Source organism: Gobio gobio (genome assembly GCF_949357685.1).
Source record: "Gobio gobio genome assembly, chromosome: 4".
NCBI classification, from domain to species: Eukaryota; Metazoa; Chordata; class Actinopteri; order Cypriniformes; family Gobionidae; genus Gobio; species Gobio gobio.
Genome location: NC_137100.1, coordinates 51,940,204 through 51,968,198, shown reverse-complemented (window position 1 = coordinate 51,968,198; position 27,995 = coordinate 51,940,204). Strand labels below are relative to the sequence as shown.

The following is a 27,995-nucleotide window of genomic DNA, read 5'->3' as shown; positions in this document are numbered from 1 at the left end:
CTCGCTACTCGCCGTAGGTAACCAGGAAGTAGCGCAGTAACCAGGTGAAACGCTTCCCTTTTGGTTATTTGTTTACGCGTCCGCTGTCGTTAACGGCTTTCCTCTTTACTACACTTTTTGTTTTCATATTATTCGTTTAATTTAAGGGAGCACCAGAAGATACACGCGTCAAAGCGTTTAACGTGAATTTTCAAACTGATTTAGCAAGCAGAGCCTAGTTTACCTAATTGCAGTGCGAGTGATTTTAATAATCTTCAAATGCAGTAAGCATGCTTTTATAATTACAGCATTTTGTGAATTAAAATCGACTGCTCCAATGATTATAGGTCAAGGTCTATCATAGAGGTCCGGTTAGAAATAAAACTTGAGAACGAAACTCTGCCACTGCAGAGCAGTTGAGCAGCAGATCCATGGCTTTACCGACGCTTTCCGCGCACTGGCCGGGTCGAGTGCGCACTCTGGAGAGGCAGCTGGTGCGGCAGCGGGAGCAGGAGGCTCGCTGGAGGGAGCAGTGGGAGCTGCACTCGCAGTACTTCAGAGAGCAGGAGGTCCGCAGCAGCAAACAGGCGCAATGGAGCTCACGGCAGTCCTTCCAGCGCAGGTACTGATGGTGAATTACCTTCATTGTTTCTTTAGCTTGTGTGAGCGTATATTATTTGAACGTTTATATTTGAGAGCACTTCACATCATTTGTTATGGGATCAGTCTATGAGACCGTTTTGAGTTGCCGCTCAAGTTGTCTAAGTAATAGCGAAGATTTCGTTAATTACTGAACAAAGACAACAACAAAAGCAAAGAAAACGTTCCCACTTTTTACAAGTGTCTTTTACAGTACTACTATGTACTAACATTTAAATTAACCATTTGATACAAATACAATGCACTGATTGTGTACATACATGTTGTTATATTGTACTTATTATATTTAAGACATACCTGCATGTAATTAATTTTTGCTAAGTAACTTACACTGTTGAACCTTTCCTTACACCTTAACCCACCCTGAAACCTTTCTATATTACCAAACCTGTTCCTAACTATACCCCTATATCCCACCTCAATAGCAGCAAAAGTGTTAAGCAATGCATGAACACAATAGGTTCTTCTTCTTGGCGTATTCCTTGTCTCCCAACATCATTGAGAAGGATTTTGTCTAAGGCGGCACGCTCTCAGGTGACTGCAAAGGCCTGTCTTGGACTTGCAGACTCTTGAGCAGATGGGGCAGGGAAAAGGTCAGGTCGCTGTCATTGGGTGCTTGAGTGGCCAGTTCTTTCTTTCGCTTACGCTTTGCTTGTTTAGTTTTCATTCTGTGTCCCTCGAATTTCCTGGCAGCTTTCATAAGTGATGTTCCTCCACTCAATAGGTACCCAATAGTTACATTGCACCAAATAGTAGTACACACCTAATATAAAGTGTGACTAAGACATTAAGCATATTAGTAACATACAACAAAATTATACATACATAAATTTACAGTAGATAGAACAATGCACAAAATGTTGACTCTTATGTTGTGTTCGGGTCATTTTGACCCAGAGAGAATTTTCTTTTCCCCGAAAATGTTAATGTTATCGTATTAGACTAAAACTTACAGACTTTGCTCACACAGGGTATAACTACTAGTTTTTGTTATTTTTCCCCACCTTCCCACGATTAAAAATGAGCGGCCTACAAAAAATAGCTTTCAAATCTCTCGTTATGCTACATAATCACCAAATATTGGATTTTATCTTTTTGATAAGTTGTTTTCTCTCAGTTAAGACAGGTTTTGTATTTCTTTTTGGAATTGATTGATCGTATGCCTCATTGATCTGAGCTCATGCACCTCAGTTTTTGAGTGAAAAAGGCACTATTTGTGGATAATTTTGTCAATATTAAATAAAATATGAAAAAAACTTGCACACTAGTGTGCTGTAAGAAACTTTCTAAAGTATAAATTTTGTTTTAATGCACCCAATAACATAATTCATTTAAATTGTGAAATGTGGCATGTTGGGATGTGAAAATTATTTTGTAAAACTTTGTGACACATATTAAGTTATTCATGTAAATATATAGGTCATTCAGTAGACAATACACTGTGTGCAGAATTATTAGGCACGTTGATTTTCTGATCATATTTTTTTTTCCAGGCACATCTGACCAATTCCAAACCACAGTAATCCTAATAACTACTATTGATTTAGTATTTAATAATGTATAAGTGATATATAATTGTTCATGAAGGCTGGAAATGAAAAACACCTTATATTCAGGTGTGCAGAATTATTAGGCATGTTTTCTTTTACAGATAAATTGAGCCAAAAAAGAGATTTAACTCAGACTGAAAAGTCAAAATTAATTAAATGCCCATGAGAAGGATGCAATACTAATGCAATACTAGACATTGCAGTTAAGGCATGACCATTGGACAGTGAAATGCTCGTTGGGTCAGCAGGGTCAGACAAAAACAGGTGGTGAAGAAAAGACACCTGTTAACTGCAAAAGAATTAAGAATTAAGGTGAAGAATTAAGGGTGAAACCATCAGGAACCCTTTAGTCTCCAGCGCCACCATTTTCCAGAGCTGCAACCTACCTGGAGTCTCCAGAAGTGCAAGGTGTCAGGATCTCAGAGACTTAAATTAGGTAAAGAATCCTAAAAAGTGACCCCCACTAAATAAGAATCACAAGCTGAAGTGTTGTAAAATACATGAAGAAGGTTTTTTTATAGGCTTTATGGACAGATAGGTTGAGAGTGACTAAATGCTCCAATGGTCATGCCTTAACTGCAATGTCTAGTATTGCATTAGTATTGCATCCTTCTCATGGGCATTTAATAATTTTTGACTTTTCAGTCTGAGTTAAATCTCTTTTTTGGCTCAATTTATCTGTAAAAGAAAACATGCCTAATAATTCTGCACACCTGAATATAAGGTATTTTTAATCTCCAGCCTTTATGAACAATTATATATCACTTATGCATTATTAAATACTAAATTAATAGTAGTTATTAGGATTACTGTGGTTTGGAATTGGTCAAATGTGCCTGAAAAGAAAATATGATCAGAAAATCAACGTGCCTAATAATTCTGCACACAGTGTATAATTGAATGGGCATGGTTTAATAATGAAACTGCCTTTTAGAACTTTATGAGAAACTATTATTACTTTAAATTTGTTATTTTATAATGAATATTCCTTATATTACTGTGGCTGGTTTCACTTATACAGTGAATGATAGAACAATATGAAAAATCCTATATGTATTAACTGGCTTTTGCATCCACGGTAATGATGAAGACAATTTATGTTTCTATAGCAAAGTTACAAACTTCTTTTCTTGGTCTTTTAGTATGTCAGCATTTCAGCGGGAGCGCATGAAGGAGGAGAAGAAGCGGAAACTAGAGGAACGCAGGGAGCGTCTGAGGACGATGCTCCAGCAGGAGAGGGACCAGTTGGAGACAGAGCTCAGAAATGTTTGCCCTGACAGAGCCACACTGACTAGTCAGCTAGTGGAAAAGACAGATGCTCTCCGGTCTGCCAGGGAAGAGAGGAGGAAAAATGTATGGACGCTAATTGTTTTGCCATAAAATGATATGTTATGCTATATGCTATGTGAAAAGTGTCTGATCTGATTTGGTGATTTTTATTTTCTTCAGCTTGCACAGGAGCTGCTGAGGGAACACTGGAAGCAAAACAACTCAGATTTGAGGAAGGTCAGTCATATATCAATAATTTATATGAAGAAAGTTAGATCATTTTTTAAAGTAAGAATTTATATACATTACTGTAAATTTGGGGTCAATAGGATTAAAAAATTTTTTTAAACAGTTTTAATCACCAAGGATGCATTAAATTGATCAAATGTGACAGTAAAGACATTTATAATGCTAAAAAATTCTGATAAATACTGTTCTATTGAACTTTATATTCATCAAAGACTCCTGATTTTTTTTTTAACGATTAGCACAAAATATTAAGCAGCACAACTGTTTTCAACATTGATTATTATAAGACATGTTTTTTTTTAGCACCAAATCAGCACATTAGAATGATTTCTGAAGGATCATGTGACACTGCAGACTGGAGTAATGATGCTGATAATTCAGCTTTGCCATCACAGAAATAAATTACATTTGAAAATATATTAAAATACACAACAGCTCTTCTAAATTGTAATAATATTTCACAGCACTACGGTTTTAATATATTTTTGATCAAATAAATGCAGCCTTTCTGAGCATTGGAGACTTTTTAATGAAAACCATTAAAAACATCTTACAGACCCCAAACTTTTGAATGGTAGTGGAAGTGCTGAAAGATTTTTCTTACACATGTACACATCTGGCCTGTTTACATACACTTCAATTTCATTACTGTTATTAAAATGTTTCCTTTTAAGGGATTTTTATTTTTTTATCAAGAACCACACGTGACTGTAAGTTAATAGGGCATGTGATGTGTTCTTCCATTACTGATCTGTAACTCTGCGCTCTGGATTTGGTTCCAAACACACGCAACCACTTCTGGAACATTATTTAATCAGATATCTCAGTGTCTCAAATGTTTGTGCATACAGGTGGAGTCAGGGTTGCACAAAGATCACGTTGTGAGCCAGTGGCAGTTTCAACAGCAGGAGAAAAAACAGGTAAGACGTTCAAAGGAAGTATTAAATGCCAGTGCGGACATGTCGGCTCATGCATGAGTGCTGACCAGTTGAGCATCACGTAACATTAACCACCTTGAGTTTTGTGTACAAATAATATTAGTCGTGTCCTTGTTGAAAGGTCTAAGAATTGTGTTATTTTTTATTTTAACATTAAAATGTGACTCTGTTCTGTAACACAGGCTGATGAGAGAACTCAGAATGAGAAACGGCATTTTGAGAACGAGTATGAGAGAACCAGACGGGAGGCTCTGGAAAGAATGAAGGAAGAAGAGGAGAAGAGAAGACGGGAGGAAAAGAAGCGAGCTGAAGATCTCCGCAAACAGATGGAGGAGCTCAAACTACGAGACCAGGAAGTATGGAATTACTGTAGAATACTTATACTTGTAATGTTTTGAGTTGTGTCTGTCACAACAACAACCGTGTGACATTAAACAAAGACCATAAAGATCAAGTAAATGCATTATATTCATTTTTTTTTTAATTATTTGTTTGTTTTATTGGTAACACTTTACAATAAGGTCATATTAGTAAAGTTTAGTTAATGCATTAACTAACAGTAACTAAAAATGAGCAATACATTTGTTACAGTATTTATTAATCTTTGTTAATGTTAACAACTGTTCATGTTATATCGAGTTCATTAAATAATATTAACAAAATCATCTTTTGATTTTAAAAATGTATTGGTCAATTTTGAAATGAACATTAACTGAGATTAATAAATGCTTTAAGGCCCATTCACACCAAGGACAATAACGATAAAGATATAGCTCTAAAACCACAGTGTCCACAGAGTCCTCACCACAACTATAACCGCACAGAGAAACAATATCATTGGAATCACTTTTTGCATTTTCCCCAGCTGATGAATGATAAAAACATTGACAGCCATCAGAATCCATCCAGCTGTAATGAGCACCTTGAGCATTTAAAGCGACAGACTAAACGCTTAGAATGAACAGAACAATATTTATTGTCTGCTGTGTGGATGCTAATATAGTTATGGTTATACTTACGTTTATAGTTATCATTCTTGTTGTGAACGGGCCTTTAGAAGAATTTTTTATTGTTAGACAAATGTTGACAAATGTACTTAACTAATTTTAAGAAACGAGACCTTTTTTTTTTTTCCAATAAAACACTAAATAAAAACATTTCCTAAATAAATCAAATAAATAAAAGCCGATAGATGCAATGATTTTAAAGTTTAGTTAGTGGCACTGAAAGTGTATGTGAGTTTTTATATATTTTTATTTGTTCCAGGCTGAGCATCTTAAGCAGGAACAGGAAGCTCTGATGTCTCAACGCTGGGAGCTTGAAAAGCTAGAGGATGAGAGGAAGAGGATGGAGGAAAGCAGGAGGAAAACTGAGTTCGGGTAAAATATGATAACATGTTAAGGGATTTCTTCTGCAACTGTTGTTATCTGTTGTCTAAATATAATATGATTAAAACCATGTTTGTTAATTGAAATAAATATGAAATAAAATAAAATGATGAAATATTAGATGAAAAAATGTAACTAAACAAAAATTAGAAATGTTGCTTTGGCAACTAACTGGAATAAGTTGAAGGGCTAAAATTACTAACTGAAATAAAACTAAAATGGAAAACTATTTAGACCTAAAAAAAATAAAAGCTAATTCAAAATATTAATAAAAACTATAATAGTGCAACAGTGCCATCACCTTTTTAATCGGCATTGATTCTGAAAGTATTTTTTACATTCATTTTTCCTATTGGGACTTAAAAGAGTTTAAAGAGTTATAAGCCATTAACCCAGCCAATCAGCAACGAGGTGAATCACAACATTACAAACCGACTGTTGCACTATAGTATATAAATAATACTAAATGAGTAGCCTTAAAGCCATTGTTCTCTGCTTCCAAAGGCATTTCCTGACTCGTCAGTATCGTGCTCAGCTGAAAAGGAGAGCACAGCAGGTGCAGGAGGAACTGGTATGTTACAGTGAAAACTGACGGTTTTACCTCTTTTTGCCTCAGAACTCAATTTACTGTAGTTTGTCCTGACTGAGTAACTGCAATAATTTTCCATTCCACCAGGAGGCAGACTGCAAGATCCTGGCGGCGCTGCTGGAGGGAGAGGTGGAAGAGAAGAGGCTGGAGAAAGCCAGGAAAGAGAGAGCTGTCGCTGACGCCGCCTGGATGAAGAGAGTCATAGAGGAGCAGCTCCAGCTGGAGAGGGAGAGGGAGGCAGAGTTTGATATTTTATATCGGTAAGCACAGTCAGGATGCTTTTTAAAGATGAGTTTGAACCTGGAAGTCAGACTCAAGCTCTGTTTTTGTTTGCCGCCTGCAGGGAGGAAGCGCAGCGTGTTTGGGAGAGGAGAGAGGCAGAGTGGGAGAAAGAGAGGAGAGCCAGAGAGAGACTGATGCGAGAGGTGAGACGAGCTGACAGCCAACAGATTAGCTGTTACATGCTCAAACTTTGGTTTTCTTTTATTAACCCCCCCTTCAACAGTGCTTTTTGCTTGCATACTTCATGTGAATAACTTTTAAATAATATTGAGGAATTAAACAGCCCTCAATCTTTTGAGAAGTGAAAGAAATCTTTGAGAAACATCTTCCCCAGACTCATTCTGAATTTACCAAAGTCAAACAGATTAATACAATAATATATGACTTTCAAACCAAGTGCTGTTATATATGTTATATATTTTCAATCTATGTTTGGTAGGTTCTGACAGGACGTCAGCACCAGCTGGAGGAACGAATGCAGGAGAACAGGCTGGCAAGGGAGGAGTCTCTGCAAAGGAGAGAGGAGCTCATCCAACAGCTGGAGCAAGAGAGAGACACTGTACGCCAGGAGAGGGAGCAGCAGGAGGGATCCCGCACAGCTCGCAAGCAGGAGATCAATGCACAGGTGTGTGTATAGCAGCACTACACTTGCGCTAGCATATGAGTTATAGATATCTTCAATAGATGTGTTTTCCTCCAACAGGTGGCGCAGAGGCGCAAGGAACAGTGGGAGGAGCAGCAAAGACAAGAGCAGGAAGAAGTAGAAGAGAGGGAGGAGCTTAGGCTGCAGGAGGAGGAGCTTCGTCATGAGACGGAGAGAATGAATCGACAGGGCTACCAGGAGAGAGTGAGTGAAGATTAAAGTGTTAATGAAGACCCAGTGTTTATATGAAAATAGATTTCAAGTGCTTTGGTAATAACTTATTTATTTTTTTCATCATGGCAGATTTACAGCAGACCCCGGTCAGCATGGACATGAGAGCGCTTTTACAGGAAGAATTATTGTGCCACATCCCCTATCAGATGCTAGGATGCATTTTCGGGGATATCTATGTCCATGCTGATCTCGGCCACTTTGTGCATAAATGAGAGCCGGTTTTGCCCTCAGAGATCATTTTAATGTATGGCCCATACATTTTTTATGATTTACATTATGGCTTCCATAAATAGTTGTTTAGGTAAGTTCTCAATTTCAAATTTCAATTGCACTAGTCCTGAGGTTTGCATGTAGGGCTGTTTTTATATGTAGATTGTTTTGTATAGATGAATTTCAATGCTGACTTTCAATAAAGAAAAAATTGTATCCATTGTCTACTGCGTTCATAATGAAGAATTGTAACTGGACAGCAATGTGTGCAAGCAGTAATATAAAAAACAATTCACTAAAATACTCTAAAAGTAACACCTAGTCAACACTGCAAAAAAAGTTATGAGTAGATTGCTTCTATTATAGTCAGTGTTGGGGAAAGTTACTATTGAAAGTAATTCATTACAATATTGCGTTATTCCCTAGAAAATTACTGATTAAATACTTTTTATGTAATGTTACGTTACTTTTGCTTTACTTTTTTATCTGGGTTTGCTTGTTTAAAAAAAGTTATTTTTTTGGCAAATGTAAAAGCCCTTTCCCATCAAAAGTGAAATTAATAAGCCTCGAGCTGAAGGAAATGCAAATTCATGACTGTACAGTAGAGAACAAAACTTGCAGCTTTGTGGCCGTTCTGGATTGCAGAAGAATAGGATGCAGGAGAAGAAAGTTCAACACTATTATGTTAGCAATAAAACACAAATCTGATGTTTGTCAAATCTTTTGCAATTGGTATGGGTGAATTGTATCATTGGGGGTCTTTGGGAATTGAGAAGAAAATAAATCTTTCAACATGGGGACAGGAGAGGTGTCAGTTGATAGTTGGAAAAACAGTAAGTTTCGTTACATATTTGAAAAAAATAACCATTATTTTTTAGTAAATTTAAAAAGTATTGTGTTACTTGTTATTTGAAAAAAGTAATCTGATTACAACAGTTATTATACAACCCCAAATCAGAAAAAAAAAAAAAGTGCTTTCTAAATGTACTTTGACTTTTATTTCATTGCAGACAATATGAACAAAAAATATTTCATGTTTTGTCTGGTCAACTTCATGTCATTTGTAAATATGCATCCTTTCCTGTCATTCAGACCTGCAACACATTTTAAAAAAAGTTGGGAAAGTAAAGCATTTACCACTTTGTAATGTTGCCATTCCTTTTCACAACACTTAAAAGACGTTTAGGGACTGAAGACACCAAGTGATGAAGTGTTTCTGGTGTAATTTTGTCCCATTCTTCCTGCCAACAAGTCTTAAGGTGGGCAACAGTACCAGGTCTTCGTTGTCGCATTTTGCGCTTCAAAATGCGCCACACATTCTCTATTGGAGACAGGTCGGGACTGCAGGCAGGCCAGTCAAGTACCCGTACCCTCTTCCTCCGCAGCCAGGACTTTGTAATGTGTGCAGAATGTGGTTTTGCATTGTCTTGTTGAAATATGCATGGACGTCCCTGGAAAAGATGTCTTCTTGAAGGCAGCATATTATGCTCCAAAATCTCTATGTACTTTGCAGCATTAATGGTGCCTTCACAGAAGTGCAAGTTACCTTTGCCAAGGGCACTGACACAACCCCATACCATGACAGACCCTGGCTTTTGGACTTGTTGCTGGTAACAGTCTGGATGATCCTTTTCTTCTTTGGTCCGGAGCACACGGCGTCCATTCCTCCCAAAAAATACTGATTCATCTGACCACACTACACGTTTCCACTGTGTGATGGTCCATCCCAGATGCCTCCGAGCCCAGAGAAGTCGACGGCGCTTCTGGACACTGTTAACATAGGGCTTCCTTTTGGCACAGTACAGTTTTAACTGGCATTTGTGGATGTAACGACGTATTGTGGTACTTGACAAAGGTTTGTCAAAGTAGTCCTGAGCCCATGTGGTGATATCGCTTATAGATGAATGACAATTCTTGATGCAGTGCCGCCTGAGGGATCAGAGATCACGGTTGTTCAGCTTAGGCTTGCGCCCTTGTCCTTTACGCACTGAAATTCCTCCAGATTCCTTGAATCTTTTAATTATGTTATGCACTGTTGAATGTGAAATATCCAAATCTCTTCCTATCTTTCTTTGAGGAACATTGTTTTTAAACATTTCAATTTTCTCACGTATTTGTTGGCAAACTGGCGATCCTCGGCCCATCTTTGCTCCTAAAGGAATAAACATTTCTTGGATGCTGCTTTTGTACCAAATCATAATTACAATCAGCTGTTGACATCACCTGTTTCAAATCACATCATTATTTATCAATTTTACCTCATTAATAGCCCTAAATTGCTCCTGTCCCAACTTTTTGTGAAATGTGTTGCAGGTCTGAATGACAGGAAAGGATGCATATTTACAAATGACATGAAGTTGACCAGACAAAACATGAAATATTTTGTGTTCATATTGTCTGCAATGAAATACAAGTCAAAGTAAATTTAGAAATCACTTTTTTATTTGCGTTTTCCATACTGTCCCAACTTTTTCTGATTTGAGGTTGTAATTAACACTGAATGTAATAAGTTAGATTTCAATTAAATGTTTACATTTGTGTTCTTGACTGACACATTGTTCTGAATATATATATATATATATATATATATATATATATATATATATATATATATATATATATATATATATATATATATATATATATATATATATATTAAAGTTAATTTAAATCAAATCATTTAGCTCCAATTCTGCAAATTATGAGCAGAATTAAGCAGAACAGGACTTGTTAGTAGAAGTAATCTGGGATGAGGTTTATCTCTTATTTTTCACTTAAGTGACATGTGAAAACCAAGTACGGTAGCCCATACTCTGAATTTGTCCTCTGCATTTAACCCATCCAAGTTAGTGCACACAGATTAGTTTTAGTGAGTAGTGAATACATACACACACACTGCAAACCCAGGACACGCACACCCGGAGAAGTGGGCAGACATTTTTGAAGTGGCGCCCAGGGGGCAATTAGGGACTAGGGCCTTGCTCAAGGTCCCCTGCAACCCTTCGGGTTACCAGTCTGACCAATAGGCCACAACTCCCCCGTTAATTCATATGGCTCACTTTTAGATATGAACAAAAACTCTGGGGCAAAAATGAAAGCTCAAAATTATAAATTAAGTTTATTTAAAAAATAAAGAACACATTTTTCTTCTTAACTACAGGCATAACAATAATATTAATTAATGAGTGGAAGACCAGTTCATCTGAATAACTACAAACACTCAAACGAGGAGACTTTTAACACTGAGCTGCAAGTCACTGACTCTTAGCTCTAATAACACTGAGCAACCGGTCCTCTGCACAACTGTTTGCTAAGTCACCTGATCCGGTAAAATACTTAGTAGAGAGGAAATAAAAAGATCTGCAAAGTTAAGAGCTGCCTAAACAGTGAAGTGAATGTACGATATGGAGAACTATCTACAAAAACTGAAACACATCTATAGCATCACAAAAACAGCATTAATCTGCTGGTGGAGATTATTTAATCCTCATTTACTCATCTGCAGTGAATGTATTGGGATTTTTTATATTCGTATTAAATACCGTGACCTCCAAATCACTGATGAAATCTGATTAAACTAGGGTTGAATAACATTTTTCCTTTTTTTTCTTAATATATATTTTTCTTCAATACACCCTATAAATCTGAATTATAGCTACCTGGCATATCCAAAAAGTCCATTTACATTGGACATTAAATTAAATCTGACATCTTTATACTATAAGTCTATTTTTTTTTATACCTTTATCGTATCTGTACCTAAACTTGGCCAACCTGACCACACTACCTGAATGTTTTGTACAGATAGATTACAATAATATTTTTTGATATATTATAGATTTCATTGGGATTAAAAGGGGGGGGGGGGGGGGTTGCGCTGTTCAAAAACAGCACAGACATCCACATATTATGGACTAAATGTTTGATTATGAAGAGGTAAAAGGAGTTTTCAGAATAGTGCAAAGAGTCAGGCATTAACTGAATATTTAGTGACTGGCTGCTTGATTTCTGCTCACAACATCTAGTCAAATACACTTTCACGGGTCAACACATACACACGTCCTTACACAACCCTTGAGAGCATTTCAGGCTTTATCTTATGGCTTCAAGCCAAACAGAAATGTTAAATTAGAAATTAAAACATGCAAATACAGCTTAGATAAATTTAAAAAAATCTCAACTGACATACAAAAAAAATACTCATAAAATAACATTGAGAAACCCATCAGGGTTGCATTACAGGTGGAAATGGGTGAAAGCGGGATCAGTTGTTGTTTTCTTTGGTGGTTATAGTAACAAGTTGCTTCGCAGCCTTGGCGATGTCATAAGCGCACTGGATGACCTGCTGGGTGACCAACTGCATGTCCGCTGCAGGGCAATTCTCCAAAGGAGACGCTTTCTTACACTCATTCTGGAGTCGGTTTGCACTGGACGTTAATAATCGCAAAGAGCTCCTCACTGTCTCAAAGCGTGGTCTCTGTGGACAAAGGTGAAAATAAATACACATAAAATTCACAGAGACTATTTTTATAAGTGGTTCAAGACTCCGCTAACTACTGAAAACATGTCCAGATGGCCCCAAGAAAGCATTTGGACACTTAAGACACACTTAAATGTAGAATATTTGAATGAATAATATATAAATAGAAAAAAACTGCTGCTGCAAAAAAAGAAGTAATTTGTTAGCAAGTCTGAGCGGTGTGTTGAATAATATATCAAATTTAAATAAACATTTATATAATGGTAATAATACTGGTAACATTTTACAATAAGGTTCCATTTGTTAACATTATTTAACTTCAATAGTTAACATGAACTAACCATGAAAAATACTAGCATTTATTAATCTTAATTTCATTTTCTAATATATTAATAAAATCAGATCTGTTAATATTATTTAATGAACTTGAGCTAACATTACCAATAAACAGTTGTATTTTTAATTACTAGGGTCAACAAAGAAGATAAATATATACTGTAACAAATGTATTGCTCGTTGTTAGTTAATGCATTATCTACTATTAACTAATATATCTATTAACTAATTGGACCTTCGTGTAAAGTGTTACCATAATATACATTTCTATATAAATAAATAATTGTATCAAAAGCGTGACCTACAGTAAGTGTCCAAATAGTTTTTGTTGCCACTGTACATCCAAATAAAAATCGAACAAACATCCTAAATATAACTACATTATCAACCAGCAATATATTAAACGTTGGATATACAGTACATCCTACTTTACCTGCAAACATACAGTATACTCGCGTAAAGTAATATATACTACATAGCAACTCTCAACTTTTTGATTGCTTGTATCATCAACAAAATGTAAACTATATCACGAGCTGTAATCTGCTGAATGCAACTATAAGGCATGATTATATTAAATATATGAAATATTTTAGTGAATAATATATATAAATATAATGAATACTGTAATCCTGTTATAAACATTAACATCAGGATTTTCAATAAAGCTGCTATGAAACAATATGCATTTTGAAAAGCGCTATACAAATAAATTTGACTCGACTTGGCCTACAGCTTTTTTTATTGCATTTATGAAGTGTGGAACACACCTTAGGGAAGAGGGCAGCCATCTCATTCACAGCCACATGTATTCTTTCTGCGCAGGGTATAAAGCTATAGGAGGAGAAAATGATAGACACGGTATTATAATCTCAAAATAAAAACCATCAGAGTTTGGAAAAAAAAAAATTCGAGCTAACCACAGAGCAATCGGTGGAAAAAGCTTTAAATCTGGACAAGTTTAATACAATTTGTCCATTTATACAGATATTTTTTTCTGTCTTTTAAAAATAAATTTTGTTGAATAATAGTGATTTTTTTAATCCACTCTGGCATATTACAGTTAGCAGAAAAATTACAGATATATTTAGAAAATATATGGTATATATTTGGCTTTAATTTATTTATAAGTACATTTATAAGTTAACATTTCTGTGCATTAATCCACCAAAAAACAAACAATAACATGCAGACCTTTTTAAACGTTAGTTGTGCAGAAGACATGATGCAGAGGGTAAAACTTTTCCCCCCAACTAATTTGCTTTCTTCAGCAAACTGATAAATATCTTGAAAATCACACAGCTTATTTTGCAATAAAAGTCAAACCAGTGCAAAACCGAAAGGTCAAAAGTTAGATGGATGTCAGTACAAAGCCTTTTCCTAAAAGAGAAACCAAATGCACCAACATGAGTTCCTGCAAATAAAGGTGAAGTTTAGAAGGCAATGCAAACTGATACAGGCCTTTGGCAAAACCGTAGACATACTAGTAATCATGCATATTACATTCATGTTCAAATTAGTGTGTGAGTTATGAAGAGAGAGGTAGAGGTAGACACTGTGCCTGTGAGGCAGGGACAGAGGCCAGAGTACCAGGAGGCAGGGTTGTTGGGGTTGGCAGGGTGGGGAGCTCTGAGGCCGAGGGACTGCATGGGAGACGGGGGCTTGTCTGCCCAAGGCACCAGTGTGCTGAAACAACCCAGACTGTGTCTAAGTCTGCGGACACTCTCCCTCTGCTCACATGGTCCACTGGTTGGGAAAGAGACCGATCGGGACCCAAAAAGAGCGTGGCCCCCGATAGGACAGACCACAAATGATGAACACAGACCATTGAGAACAGATGGAAAATGGAGAAGGTATGAACGGAGAAAATGATTCATTGGTTGGGAAACAAGTGAATTACAAAACAAAGGCACTTTCCATGAATAGGGTACAACAATGTATTCAGTTCATTTATTTTTACAGTTTTTCTCAGTCGCTTTGGTACATTTCTCGAATCATCCTCGACATTTGCAAAACAGTAAGTCCATTTCTCAAAACAATTCGTACAAATAGCAAAACACCATGGATTACCTGCAAAAGCCAGTCTCTTGCTCAAAATCCTTAGTTCATCTCTCAAAAGTAAATATCGGTGTCAATGAACATGTCAGTGCCATCAGAATGACAAGTCCTTGTGTCATTGTGTATGAATAAGACAGTCAAATTGCTTAGTCATGTTGTCAATATAACTGTGTACTCTGGAGGGATGTTCCGATGTAAATATGGCTAAAATTTTGATGACAATTATTGTAAATTGTAGGTTACACCTTAGTGTATGTGGGAGTTTGAATGCAAGAGACTGGACAAGATTCACATTTACGCTTTTACTGTTTGTACTGTAATTTGTTGACAGACCATGTCATTGCGATACAGAAAGGAAAAGACAGCACTGCATAGCACAAAGAGGAAAAAAAACAGAAAAACAAAAGTAGAAATGTGAACGTCTAATGGAAATGTATAGAAATATGCTTGACATTTTATGACAACTTGTTCAACCATTTTGCATGTAAAGACTTATGCTATGAACTAATGCCTAAATGTTGTGGGGGGTGAGACTATTCAACAGAGACCCATTATAAGACATTTTGATCAACATGACATAAGCAACTGATAATGTAGGAAACAGCAGAGAATTGTACATAATCATTTGCATGGATGTACACAAGCATTTGCAACTTGTTCAAAGAAATGAGAAACTGCTTTTTGATGTGCACAAGTGAAGATGTGAAGATTGAACAGGTAGCTTTGAGAATTTCAATTCTGATCTGAGAAATGTACCAAAGCGACTGAGAAAAACTGTAATAAAATGTCTATATACAAAGGGTAGCGCTTAACCTTTAGAAAATGTCCAATGCCATTTTGCATTTACTTTACTTTGATTTGTTGATTATTTTATTTTTTCAAAAAATATTTAATATACACAGATATTTTATTAAATAAATATTAATATACTATCATTCAAAAGTGTGGGTACAGTACGATTATTTAAAAATAAATTAATACTTGTATATAGTAAGGCACATTAAATTGATCAAAATTGATCATAAAAGACGTGCAATGTTACAAAAGATTTCAATTTCAAATAAATGTTTTTTATTCATCGAAGAATTCAACTTTATTGCCCGGTATAAACCACATTTTAAAATATATTTAAAAAACAAAACAGTTATTTTAAATTGTATTAATATTACATTATTTTACTGTGTGTGTGTGTGTGTGTGTGTGTGTGTGTGTGTGTGTGTGTGTGTGTGTGTATAAAATCCTGGATATAGTGGCTTACATTTCCCATAAATGTGTTGAATTAATATCAAATTCATTGTAATAAAAAATATATATTTACTACAATGAATTTGATATTAATTCAACACAGTCAAAATGATGGGTTGACATGGGTTGAAAACCATGGGTGACAAAGTTAGAACACCATATCATTCAATTGCCTGTAGTTCCACTTTTAGCAGCAATAACTTAGACTGATAAATCATGCAGGAAATGATTGCTTCCCTCACATCATTCTGGAGGAATTTTGGTCACTCTTTACAACATTGTTTCAGTTTGTTGAGGTTTGTGGGCATTTGTTTATGCACAGCTCTTGCCACAGCATTTCAGTCAGGATGAGATCTGGACTTCAACTGGGCCATTGCAAAACCTTCATTCTTTTCTTTTTCAGCCATTCTGTGGTAGATTTGCTGGTGGTCTTCGGATCATTGTCCGGTTGCATGACCCTATTTAGCCAAGCTTTAGCGGTCGGACAGATGGTCTCAGATTTGACTCTAGAATACTTTGGTTTACAGAGGAGTTCATGGTCGACTCAATGACTGTGAGGTGTCCAGGTCATGTGGCTACAAAACATGCCCAAAATCATCACCCCTCCACCAGCATGCTTGACTTTTGGTATGAGGTGTTTTTTTTGCTGATATGCTCTTTTGGTTTTCACCAAACTTGGCGCTGAGCATTATGGCCAAACATCTCCACTCTGGTCTCGTCTGCTCGAAGGACATTGTTCTAGAAAACTTATGGTTTGTTCAGATGCAACTTTGCAAACCTAAGCCATGTTTTTTTTAGAGAGAAGAGGCTCCCGGCAACCCTTCCAAACATGCCATACTTGACCCATCTTTTTCTATTTGGATTGTCATGAACTTGTAGGTCTGTAGAGTGAGATGTAGTTATTAAGTGCAATCTTAGGGTGAATTTGCTGGTACGTCCACTCATGGGAAGATTGGTGTCTTTTTTGAATGTCTTCCTCTTGTGAATAATCTTCCTCACTGTAAAATGATGGACTTCAAATAGTTTGGAAATAGCCTTGTAACCCTTCGCAGATTGATGGCAGCAACAATTGCTTCTCGAAGATCATTGCTGATGTCTTTCCTCCTTGACATTGTGTTAACACACACCTGAAAGCTCCAGACCAGCAAACTGCCAGAACTTCAGCTTTTATAGAGGTGATCACACTGGCTGGTGATCAGTCAATCAAAGGCATTTGATTAGCTTTGCCTGACCGTTGGTTACGTTGGTTCTTAATTCCTATGTTAACAGTAAGGGTGTCCTAACTTTGTCACCCATGGCTTTTCCATTTTGGCTCTATTTCTGCTAAATAAATAATGACACGGTGTGACATGTCATGTGTTGTTGTTCATCTGAGGTTTTATTTTCCAAATTAAGACCTGATAATTTTTTTTATTATGCCCTGATACAGAAAACCATGGAACTCAATAGGGTGTCCTAAATTTATCATATGACTGTTAGAAAGAAAGTCACAGTTTTGGAATGCCATGAGGGTGATTTTCATTTTGGGGTGAATTATCCCCTAAACCAAGTAATGGGGAAACAATATAAACAATTTGTACCCTACTTATGGAAAGTCCCAAACATTTACATATGAAATTGTTAAATATGTGGCAGAAGTTAACAAAAAGGAGGAAGGGAATTAAATGCCCTCAGATTTTTTTGCTGCCATAAATGATGAAGGAACAATATTGACATTGGATGTCCTCTCACCTCTCATGCTTGTTCTCCTGTGCAGCCCTCAGCAGTTCCTGGATGTTCTTGGTGATCTGCTCAGTTTTACGGATGACGTCTTCTGTGCTGGGCAGACTGGGGTCAGGCTCACATTCGTGATCATCCAGCTCAGGTATAGAGCCGCTCTCTCCCATCCAGCCACTGCTGCGCAGGCGACATCTACGGCCAAAGCTGCAGGGAGAGAGGAGGTAATATAAATGGAACCAAGGCGTCAGGGATGAGTAATGCTTGATGCATGCTCCATGCCTTTGCAGCATCATTAGTGTGTTTCCTCAGTTTGCTAGGCTAAAAGTGGAGGACCGTTGGTTTTGTTTTCCATTAGAATTTGAGTTATTTTAGGTCATAAAACGAAAATGGACACATACCCGGAGTCGTCCAGATCAGATTCGTTGACCGTGTTATCATAGTCACCATCAGACACACTGCTCTGCTTGTCAAATTTGGAGGCCTAAAGGAGACAGGAAAGGACACGGCAAGAAAAACATGTGACGTCACTAAATGCCAAAGGTGCCAAGCAATGAAACTGCGGTGATGGAATTGTAAATATCCACATGTTTGCTAGTTCATATGAAATAACACTAATTCAATTTGCATTAGATGGAATGGTCAATAGCGTCGAAGCACATTTTGCATTAGATTCATTAGATCTTTCAAGCACTTAACTCAAAAGGGACATGGTGAAGAAAAAAATGAGACTGGAGAAAAAAAACTATTTGGCAATGCTTTGGTGTTCTCTTGCAAGTTTACATCTCGCAATTCTGACATTTTTTCTCAGAATTGCATAATATAAATTGCAATTGCGTGTTAAAGTCAGAATTGCGTGACTGCGATTCTCACAATTCTGACTTTATATCTCCCAATTCGCAGTTATAACATGCAATTGCGACTTTATATCATATTCTAAGAAAAGAAGTCAGAATTGCGAGTTATAACGTCAGAATTGCGTTTTTTTCCCACCACTGTCCTTCTAGGGCAGGGTTCCTCAAAGTCAGTCCTGGAGGGCCACTGTCCTGCAGAGTTTAGCTCCAACCCTGATCAAGTTCACCCACCTGTGAATTTTCTAGTGATCCTGAATACATTGATTTGCTTGCTGAGGTGTGATCAGGGATGAAACTAAACTCTGCAAGACAGTGTTTGAGGTGTTCCAGGACCGAATTTGAGGAACCCTGCTCTAGGTGATCCATAGACAAGCATCACAAGATGTGAAAAATTTAGGTGAGCAAACAGGTTAGTTGAGTCCTTAAATGTGGTTAAGAGAGCGGTCTTAGATCAATAATGTTAATCAATAATGCACTTTAGCCAAGCTCAAATCTACCACATTTAACCGAGTGCCAGTCTCCATATATTTTGTTTAGCAACATTAAATTGATCTTAAGTGACAGACAGCAAAGACTGCTACATTGTTACAGCATTTCCATCTTAAATAAATGCTGTTCTTTCGAATTTTCTATTCACCAAAGAATTGTGAAAATAAACACTCATCACAGTTTACATTAAAAAAAAGCAGCACAACTTTTTCAACATTGATAATAATAAGAAATGGTTATTGAGCACTAAATCAGCATATCAGAATGATTTCTGAAGGATCATGTGACACAGAAGGCTAGAGTAATGATCCTGAAAATTCAGCTTTGCCATCACGGGAATAAATTACATTTTAAATATATTAAAATATAAATGTAAGTTTAAATTGTAATAATAATAATAATAATAATAATAATATTTCACAATTTTTTTTACTGTTAATATTACTTAGACTAAAAACCATTAAAAAATCTTACCGACCCCAAACATTTAAACGGTGTATATTGAATGCACGTATAAGTCCAGTGTGTAGGTCGATCATCTTTGCTATGAAACAACTAGTGTGTCCTCAGGGATACAATTGAATCTAGGTCATGGCCCTGATTAGAGTATTCCTTCACAGTGCCGTAAAGCATTTACAGTAAAGATAATTGACAGTCTCACTGGAGCATGATTTACTGTGCTCAAGGATATGAGGTAATGGGGTCAGATGCCAGCAGCACTCCGAGTTTGGACATTACTAAATTAGTGTAACAGAATATTGTAGCAATTTCTTGTCAGGGCAGCACCGGTCAGGATTCTTGGAAAACCGCCACATGATGTCGGAACAATCAAACTAATGTTCCATTGAACACACAATCACCTTTTTAATTTTTTGCTCTACACACATCTCCTTGTACACAGAGGTGTAAAATGCATCAATGCATTGTGATATATTAATTTGACAGTTTTCTTAAAAACTCAATAAAGAGTTTAAATATCTATTATATTTTAATTAATAATACCAAATGTACTGCATTCTTATACACAACATAATCAGTTTAAAAAAATCCAGATCCTCATTCAACATCCAGGGAGGACACACTACCATTAAAATATTTGGGTTCAGTAAGATTTTTTTCAGTAAAGATGCATTCAATTGCTCTAAAGTGATAGTGAAGACATTTATAATGTTACAAAAGATTTTTATTTTTAATGAATGCTGTTCTTTTGAACTTTCTATTCATCAAATCACCTAGAAAATAAGTTTCCACAAAAATATGAACGCACAACTGTTTTCAACATTGATAATAATAAAAAATGTTTCATGAGAACCAAATCAGCATATTAGAATTATTTCTGGTGGATCATGTGACACTAAAGACTGGAGTAATGATGCTTAAAATTCAGCTTTGCCATCACAGGAATACATTACATTTTAAAAATACACTATATTGCAAAAAGTATTGGGACACCCCTCCAAATCATTGAATGCGGGTGATCCAATTACTTCCATGGTCACAGGTGTATAAAATCAAGCACCTAGGCATGCAGACTTTTTCTACAAACATTTGAGAAAGAATGGGTCGCTCTCAGGAGCTCAGTGAATTCAAGCGTGGTACCGTGATAGATTGCAACCTGTGCAATAAGTATATTCGTGAAATGTCCTCACTACTAAATATTCTGCGGTCAACTGCCAGTGGTATTATAAAGTAGAAGCAATTGGGAACAACAGCAACTCAGCCATGAAGTTGTAGGCCACGTAAAATCACAGAGCGAGGTCAGCTCATGCTGAGGTGCACAGTGTGCAGAAGTCGCCAACTTTCTGCAGAATCAATAGCTACAGACCTTCAAATTTTGTGTGGCCTACAGATTAGCTCAAGAACAGTGAGTAGAGCTTCATGGAATGGGTTTCCATGGCTGAGCATCTGCATCCAAGCCTTACATCACCAAGTGCAATGCAAAGCGTGGGATGCAGTGGTGTAAAGCACACCACCACTGGACTCTAGAGCAGTGGAGACATGTTCTCTGGAGTGTCGAGTCACGCTTCTCTGTCTGCCAATCTGATGGACGAGTCTGGGTTTGGCAGTTGCCAGGAGAACGGTATTTGCCGGACTGCATTGTGCAAAGTGTAAAATTTGGTGGAGGGAGATTATGGTGTGGGGTTGTTTTTCAGAGGTTGGGTTTAGCCCCTTGGGTCCAGTGAAATGAACTCTTAATGCTTCAGCATACCAAGACATTTTGGACAATTTCATGCTCCCAACTTTGTGGGAACAGTTTGGGGATGGCCCCTTCCTTTGCCAACATGACTGCGCACCAGTGCACAAAGCAAGTTTTATAAAGACATGGATGAGCGAGTTTGGTGTGGAGGAACTTGGTCTGCACAGAGTCCTGACCTCAACCTGATAGTACACTTTTGGGATGAATTAGAGCGAAGACTGTGAGCCAGACCTTCTCGTCCAACATCAGCGCCTGATCTCAGAAATGCACCTCTGGAAGAATGGTCAAAAACTTCCATAAAAACACTCCTAAACCTTGTGGAAAGCCTTCCCAGAAGAGTTGAATCTGTTACAGCTGCAAAGGGTGGGCCAACTCCATATTAAACCCTATGGATTAAGAATGGGATGTCATTAAAGTTTAAAGACAGGCGTCCCAAAACCTTTGGCAATATAGTGTATATTAAAATAGAAAATAGTTATTTGAAATTGTAATTATACATTGCACAAAATATCTGCTTTTACTGCATTTTTTTATCAAATAAACACAGCCTTGGTAAGCATACGTTCATAAAAAAAAATGTAAATTGATTTATTGAATTCTATTGTCAGATCGATGCATTTAAAAAAAAATTATCAGACCAAACATTTACAGACAAAACATGGCTTTCCAAGTGCTAAACAGCCATGAACAAGACCCACAATTCACAGACTCTGTGACAATAGAAACATGGATCTAAATATGGCTGCAATCTGCACACATAAAAATAAACAAGCTAATCAAGCTCATCTGCATATTTCAGTGTGCATTTTCATATTTTTACTTTCAGCCCAGAGCAAGTGCAGTAGCATTCCAAGGCATCCTGAACAGATGTGTGAGCAGCAGCAGTGGACAAGCCCTGAGCAGTGCACCCTGGGAATAAAGACACAAGCCATGAAATGTATCTGCTATTTATGAGGATGATGAAGGCAGAAATACGTATCAGTTGAAAACAGCAGCCCCCGGAAGGTTGTTGGAGGGACCGTTCATGCATGGTGATGCGTGGAGCACAACAGGAGTAGGAGGAAAAGGGATGGATGGGAGTAGAGGAGGCAGAAGATGAGTTTGTGAAGGATGGTGGAGAGGAGGTAAAGGGTTCTGGGGGTGTTCGGCCGGTCCCACGAGGAACGGAGCATGTGAGGATGTACTTAACCCTTCGCGCACTCTCATACTGCAAATAGGACGGGGAGGTTGAGGAGGAAGGAAGGGAGGGGAGGGATGAAGAGGTGGCCACAAATACACCCTTTCCAATCTAAAAAGGGGTGCAAATAAGACTTAAGACAGAGAATGAAAGATACACCCCTGCCTCCCCCATGATGAAAAGCCTGGAATAAAGGCATTTTTGACTTTTGTAAAACTGCATGATATTGTCAATATAAACTTTTTGACAAAATGGTACCATTTAAAAGTTTGGGGTCGGTAAGAGTTTTTTTAAAAAGAGATTTTTTTGAAAGAAGTCTCTTATGCTCATCAAAGCTGCATTTATTTGATAAAAAACACTGTAAAATAGTAATATAGTGAAATATTATTACAATTTAAAATAACTGTTTAACTTTAAATTTTAGTTTATTATCAGCAGAAGTTTTCAGCAGCCATCCCTCCAGTCTTCACAGCATCACATGATCCTTCAGAAATCATTCTAATATGCTTACTTGGCGTTTGAAATACATTTATTATTATCAATGTTGAAAACAGTTCTGCTACATAATATATTGTGGAAACCATGATACATTTGTTTCCAGTGTTCTTTCATAAATATAACCTTCAAAATAAATGTTTGAAATATAAATATCTGTAACATTATAAATGTCAATTCTGGTTCATTTAAAAGCACTCTTTTTAAAAGTATTTTCTTTCTTTCAAAAAAATAAAATAAAATAAAAATTGTACTCACCCCAAACTTTTGAACGGTAGGGTATACCAATACATTTCTAACATTTCAAGTTGTTAGTTGTATAAATTAATATAAGTTAATGTATTAAGAACAAACTAATTCACAACGAAAGAACAATATTACATTTTGAAATGAACATTAATCTAGATTAATAAATGGGGTAAAACATGTAATTTTTTTAGCAACAGTTTTATAGAACCCAGTGCAAGTGTTAAATAATAACGACTGATGAATGAAGTTTGAACAGCTCTAAATTTAGCATGCACTTAAAACTAATCAGTAGCATTAATATGCAGTAAAAGCGATGAAAAACCATAGGGTTAAAACCTTTTTTTAATATAAACACTCAAGAGGTCAGAAAATAATGAAAAGGGAAATGAAACAGGAACTTACATTGTATAAAAGACAACTGAAAATAAAAAACTGGGCATTTTACATCAAGATTATACTGAAATTTGTGAGTAACTGACATGTCCAAAATATATTGTTTTTTTAAAACAATATCAACAAAATATAAAACAAATAAAAAATATGTTTCCACTATGAAAAATTTGAACCCCTAAATAAATGCTTAATACCTTTGAAAAAAAATTGCCGTCATGTTGAGATTACATTTACAGCCAAATACTACTCACTTAAACCCTAATCTTTAAACACTGGTACAACATTACTGGTCATATTAGCCAGCAAAATAGAAAGAAAAAATTGCTTGGTGCACCTAAACCTGTGATTTGAATTTATATGTACAAAGTTACATAAAGCAAAGAGAATGGGACTGTGTGACTTGTGCATTGAGTTGGCAATAAAGACATGCTTTGTCAGTCCCAAATGACACATTAAATTAAAACAGAAAAAAGAAATAGCTGCTGTGTGAGCCAACCGGACACAAAGTGAAGTAATACATTGAGTAATCCAAAAAGGTTTTCACAAATGTGCATTTTGGAAACTCTCATGAAGCGCTGAGAATTGGAAACATACCACCAGCATGATGCAACATTAGAAAAGAAAGCTGAAGAAGGAAAAGGCGGCGAGAGGCAGGTCTTTACTTACATAGGTTGGGAAGGGTTGCAGGGTGGGGAAGGTCTCCTCAGGGTAAGGGGTCTCTCCCTTGGGGAGAAAGGGCTTCAGACCAGAGCCGGTTTCATACATAGACATGGGGCGGCTGGCCCGTGCAGACAGGTGGCGTTTCAGGGCAGAGGAGGAGGAAGAGGAGGAGGGACTGGAGGGATTGGGGTGGTCAGGGCCACCGGGGGCCTGATAGGGTTGTTGAGCGGAGACCTGCCGCCTGAGAGAGCTGTTCTCGCTTTGCAGAGACTGCAGCTGAAGAGAAACACGAGTAAGCGAGAGAAACGCATAGAAAAGCAGAAACTCTAGCCAAGCTGAGCGTACAGGAAAAACTGTCAATAGATAAATAATGTGTAAATGATTAAATCAGACTTTGTATTTTCCTTCTAATAAAATAGTAGCAAAACAATATTACTAAATTGCACTAAAAATCCTAAAAATTAAATCACATCCTAATTTCGACAATCCTATTTTAAATCTGGCATATGAGATTGCCAATATTATGAATAATAAATAGAATATCCATATTTTAGAGGATTTCTGCTACATGAAACTGTAGGGGGTTCATGAGATGATAAAAAAAAAAAACGAATTATCAAATTTGAATAATAACAAAATAAATGTCCTATTTTATAGAAATATTAAGTTACCTTAGGTCTTATTAAAATAAGTAATTATTTGTATATATATTATATTAGTATATATCTTAGGGGAACTTTGAATAAATAAGGAAAAAGGGATAGAAAAGCGTTAAATGGAGTTGCTCAATAAATCCAAGTTGCATGCAGGCACTGACATGTGCAATGTTGCAATGTCTAGACATGTTCACAGAACAAGCGCATGTTAGATGTGTTTAAGAAACAGAGACAGATATTCACTCTGCAGCTCAGAGAGAAGCCAGATAGCTCGAGCTAGACACATTGGCCAGGATCAGAAAGGAAATTCAGAGCGCAACAAAAGAGCCTTAGGACTTCACTCATGATAAGATGATTTTGGCCATCTCTATTTTCAGATGTTCATCCAATGCAAAGCCACACAGTTGTATCACACAATTGTCACATGTCTAATTATTCTAATCATGAACATTTACAAAAGAATCTGAAAAACATAATACACAACTTTTGTGTAGGAATTTAAATACATATAATTCACAACCACTTTCAAATCATCATACATTTTAAGAAAGAAGTCAGACCTTTAGCAACACAACAAAACTAGGTACACGTTCTTTTACGAGAGGACAAAGTAGTTACGGCCATAAACAGTCAAAACCTTCCGTTACATTTAAAGTACACTAATAACTATCTTCTATTATAATCATGAGAAATGTAACAGGAAACAGGCTGAAACAGTAACTTCCTTAAAGGGACCGTTCACCCAAAAAAGAAAATTCTTTCATTTCTTCTTCTTCTGAACACAGAAGAATGTGGGTAACCAAACAGTTGACGGTAGCCACTGACTTCCATAGTATTGTTTTCCATACTATGGAGGTCAACAGCTACTGCCAACTGTTTTCATTTTTGCATGAGCTATCCCTTTAAGTTTGGCCGTTGAGGGACTGCCCTTATTTTATCATTGAGAAAATATCACTAAAATACTGTTTGATATATTCAAGACTATTAAACACACTTCAGTGAGTGTGAGCAAATTCACTTCTCTCCAACTACATTATAATTTATTGTCTTTACAGAATAATCCTTGAATGGGTTTCAATGTCAACGTGAAAGAAAATATATATATATATATATATATATATATATATATATATATATATATATATATATATATATATATATATATATATATATATATATATATTTCTAACTATTTTCATATAGAAATTACAGTAAAGGCTTGAAAGGCTCCAAATTCAATTGAGAATTATTATCTTATATTCAAATCTATAACTTTATCTCAGAGCTTTTATCATTTATATTCTGGAAACCCCTGTCTAACGTACATACATAGAGAAACAGCCAATTAAAACGAGTCATGCTGATGCAAGAGCCAACTGCTGAATCAGGTTTGCAGTTAGGGAGGTTAGCAATAGCATGCCAACTAATCATCAACAATAAAATGCCAAACAGTCAGTATGTTTTGATTTTATGTCATCGATAGAGCATCTTTTCTAGTGGTTTAGAGGTCAAGGTCATGCTGGTTATTTGATCACTACATCAGTTATCACAGGATTATTTTGACATCAGCATTCCAGAGGGTTTTAATCATAATCCTTCAGTCAGAAGGGACTTTTAGGCCACCTGCAATTTTGCCCCCTCACGTGCGAGAAGAGGTGCAGGTGTAGGGGTTAGACAGTCTTGCTTTGTTTAGGAGCAGAAATGCTGCTCTGACCAGGGTGTTCAGCGCTCACTGCTGAATCTCTGGTACCTTTTTATGCATCAATCTCAGCTCTTCATTTAGATTACTGTTGGCCTTCATCAGTTCCTGAATTTTGGCCTCGGAGGCTGAAAGTGCGTTTTTCACCTCCAGAAACTCCTGCACCGAAATAGGTCCATCAGACAGATCAGAGTCCAGACTCTGAGGAGAAAAGAAGAAAGATGGAAAGATGGCCAACATGTACACATGTACGCTGGGATGGCAAGAACGGCACAAGACAGAATTCCTAAAGCTCCACCAGCTTACCTTAGCTCTGTCTGCTTTGCCTATTCGTAAATCAGTATCTGTTTTATCACACAAATGTCACAATGGTCTAATTATTCTAATCATTAAATCATTAATGTCATTTAAGTATCTGAAAAACATTTTGCATGGGAATTTAAATACGTTTAATTCAAAACCACTTTCAAATCATCATACATTTTAAGCAAGAAGTGAGACCTTTAGCAACACAACTAAACTAGGTACATGTTCTTTTAAGAGAGGACAAAGTAGTTACGGTCATAAACATTCAAAACCTTACATTTAAAAATACACGAATCACCATCGTCTATTATAATCATTGAGAAATGTAACAGGAAACAGGCTGAAACTGTAACTTCCTTAAAGGGATAGTTCACCTTAGCTCTGTCTGCTTTGCCTATTCGTAAATCAGTATCGGTGTCCTCATCGGATGCCACGCTGTCATAGTCTGGCTGGTCGATTTCCTGGCTTTCACTTCCATGGCGACTACCCATACTTTTGAAGAACACGTCAACATTGTCTATGAAGAAGTAGACACAACAATCATGAAACAACACAAAGAACTCAAAGACTAATGGCTGGTGTGTTTGAATGCAGGCTGTACCTTTAGGACTTGAGACTGAATTCCCCAGCTGACGTCGCTTTGCATCACTTAGAATATCAATCACAAGTGTGGCAAATTCATGAGCGTTGAACCTTGCCAGCTTTTGTCTTCCCTGCAAAAGAAGTTAAATCATGATTTTACTGCATATTCACCGTCTGAACAAATAGCTGGTCTTATGGAAACCCTGTATAATTAGAGCCCGATTAGGCATTTTTCTTTTCAGGACACATTCTTGTATTCAAAAGCAGCTCAACCAGGGGGCCGGGGCCCACTAGGGGGACTCCGCAAACTTACAAGGAGGCCTCAGGATGACATTATTATTAATATATTAACTAGGGCTGGCGATTTAATGTGTTAATTTAATTAATTATTAAGGAAAAAAAGTATGCACTA

At 36.7% G+C, this 27,995-nt stretch overlaps 2 protein-coding genes across 5 annotated transcripts in view; one reads left to right on the top strand and one right to left on the bottom strand.

Annotated features, from left to right (window-relative positions):
• Nucleotides 1–10: 10 nt before the first annotated feature.
• tchp (trichoplein, keratin filament binding) lies at nt 11–8,207 on the top strand. The gene is made up of 12 exons (XM_079816205.1): nt 11–601; nt 3,332–3,542; nt 3,639–3,695; nt 4,559–4,627; nt 4,828–5,001; nt 5,912–6,024; nt 6,538–6,604; nt 6,710–6,882; nt 6,966–7,047; nt 7,344–7,529; nt 7,608–7,751; nt 7,851–8,207. The coding sequence occupies exons 1-12, from the start codon at nt 411–413 to the stop codon at nt 7,881–7,883; spliced, it is 1,500 nt and encodes a 499-aa protein (XP_079672331.1). The 5' UTR covers nt 11–410; the 3' UTR covers nt 7,884–8,207.
• Nucleotides 8,208–11,084: 2,877 nt separating this feature from the next.
• git2a (G protein-coupled receptor kinase interacting ArfGAP 2a) overlaps nt 11,085–27,995 on the bottom strand; it is a 33,299-nt gene continuing 16,388 nt past the window's right edge. The window contains exons 12-21 of one of the 4 annotated variants that reach the window (XM_079816199.1): nt 27,603–27,714; nt 27,376–27,518; nt 26,747–26,896; nt 24,347–24,616; nt 22,556–22,654; nt 18,228–18,310; nt 17,842–18,033; nt 14,398–14,553; nt 13,578–13,641; nt 11,085–12,468 (exon numbers count right to left, since the gene is read on the bottom strand). In XM_079816199.1, coding sequence (XP_079672325.1) covers nt 12,256–12,468; nt 13,578–13,641; nt 14,398–14,553; nt 17,842–18,033; nt 18,228–18,310; nt 22,556–22,654; nt 24,347–24,616; nt 26,747–26,896; nt 27,376–27,518; nt 27,603–27,714 — 1,482 coding nt within the window. In that variant the 3' untranslated portion in view covers nt 11,085–12,255. Of the gene's footprint in view, nt 12,469–13,577; nt 13,642–14,368; nt 14,554–17,841; nt 18,034–18,227; nt 18,311–22,555; nt 22,655–24,346; nt 24,617–26,746; nt 26,897–27,375; nt 27,519–27,602; nt 27,715–27,995 lie in introns of all 4 variants that reach the window. The other 3 variants (XM_079816196.1, XM_079816198.1, XM_079816197.1) reach the window with 3 other exon arrangements.

Coding starts and splice junctions, on each gene's coding strand:
- tchp (XM_079816205.1), top strand. CDS start 411: ATGGCTTTACCGACGCTTTCCGCGCACTGGCCGGGTCGAGTGCGCACT. Junction 3,543..3,638: donor GGGAAGAGAGGAGGAAAAAT/GTATGGACGCTA, acceptor TATTTTCTTCAG/CTTGCACAGGAGCTGCTGAG. Junction 7,048..7,343: donor GAGAGAGACTGATGCGAGAG/GTGAGACGAGCT, acceptor TATGTTTGGTAG/GTTCTGACAGGACGTCAGCA.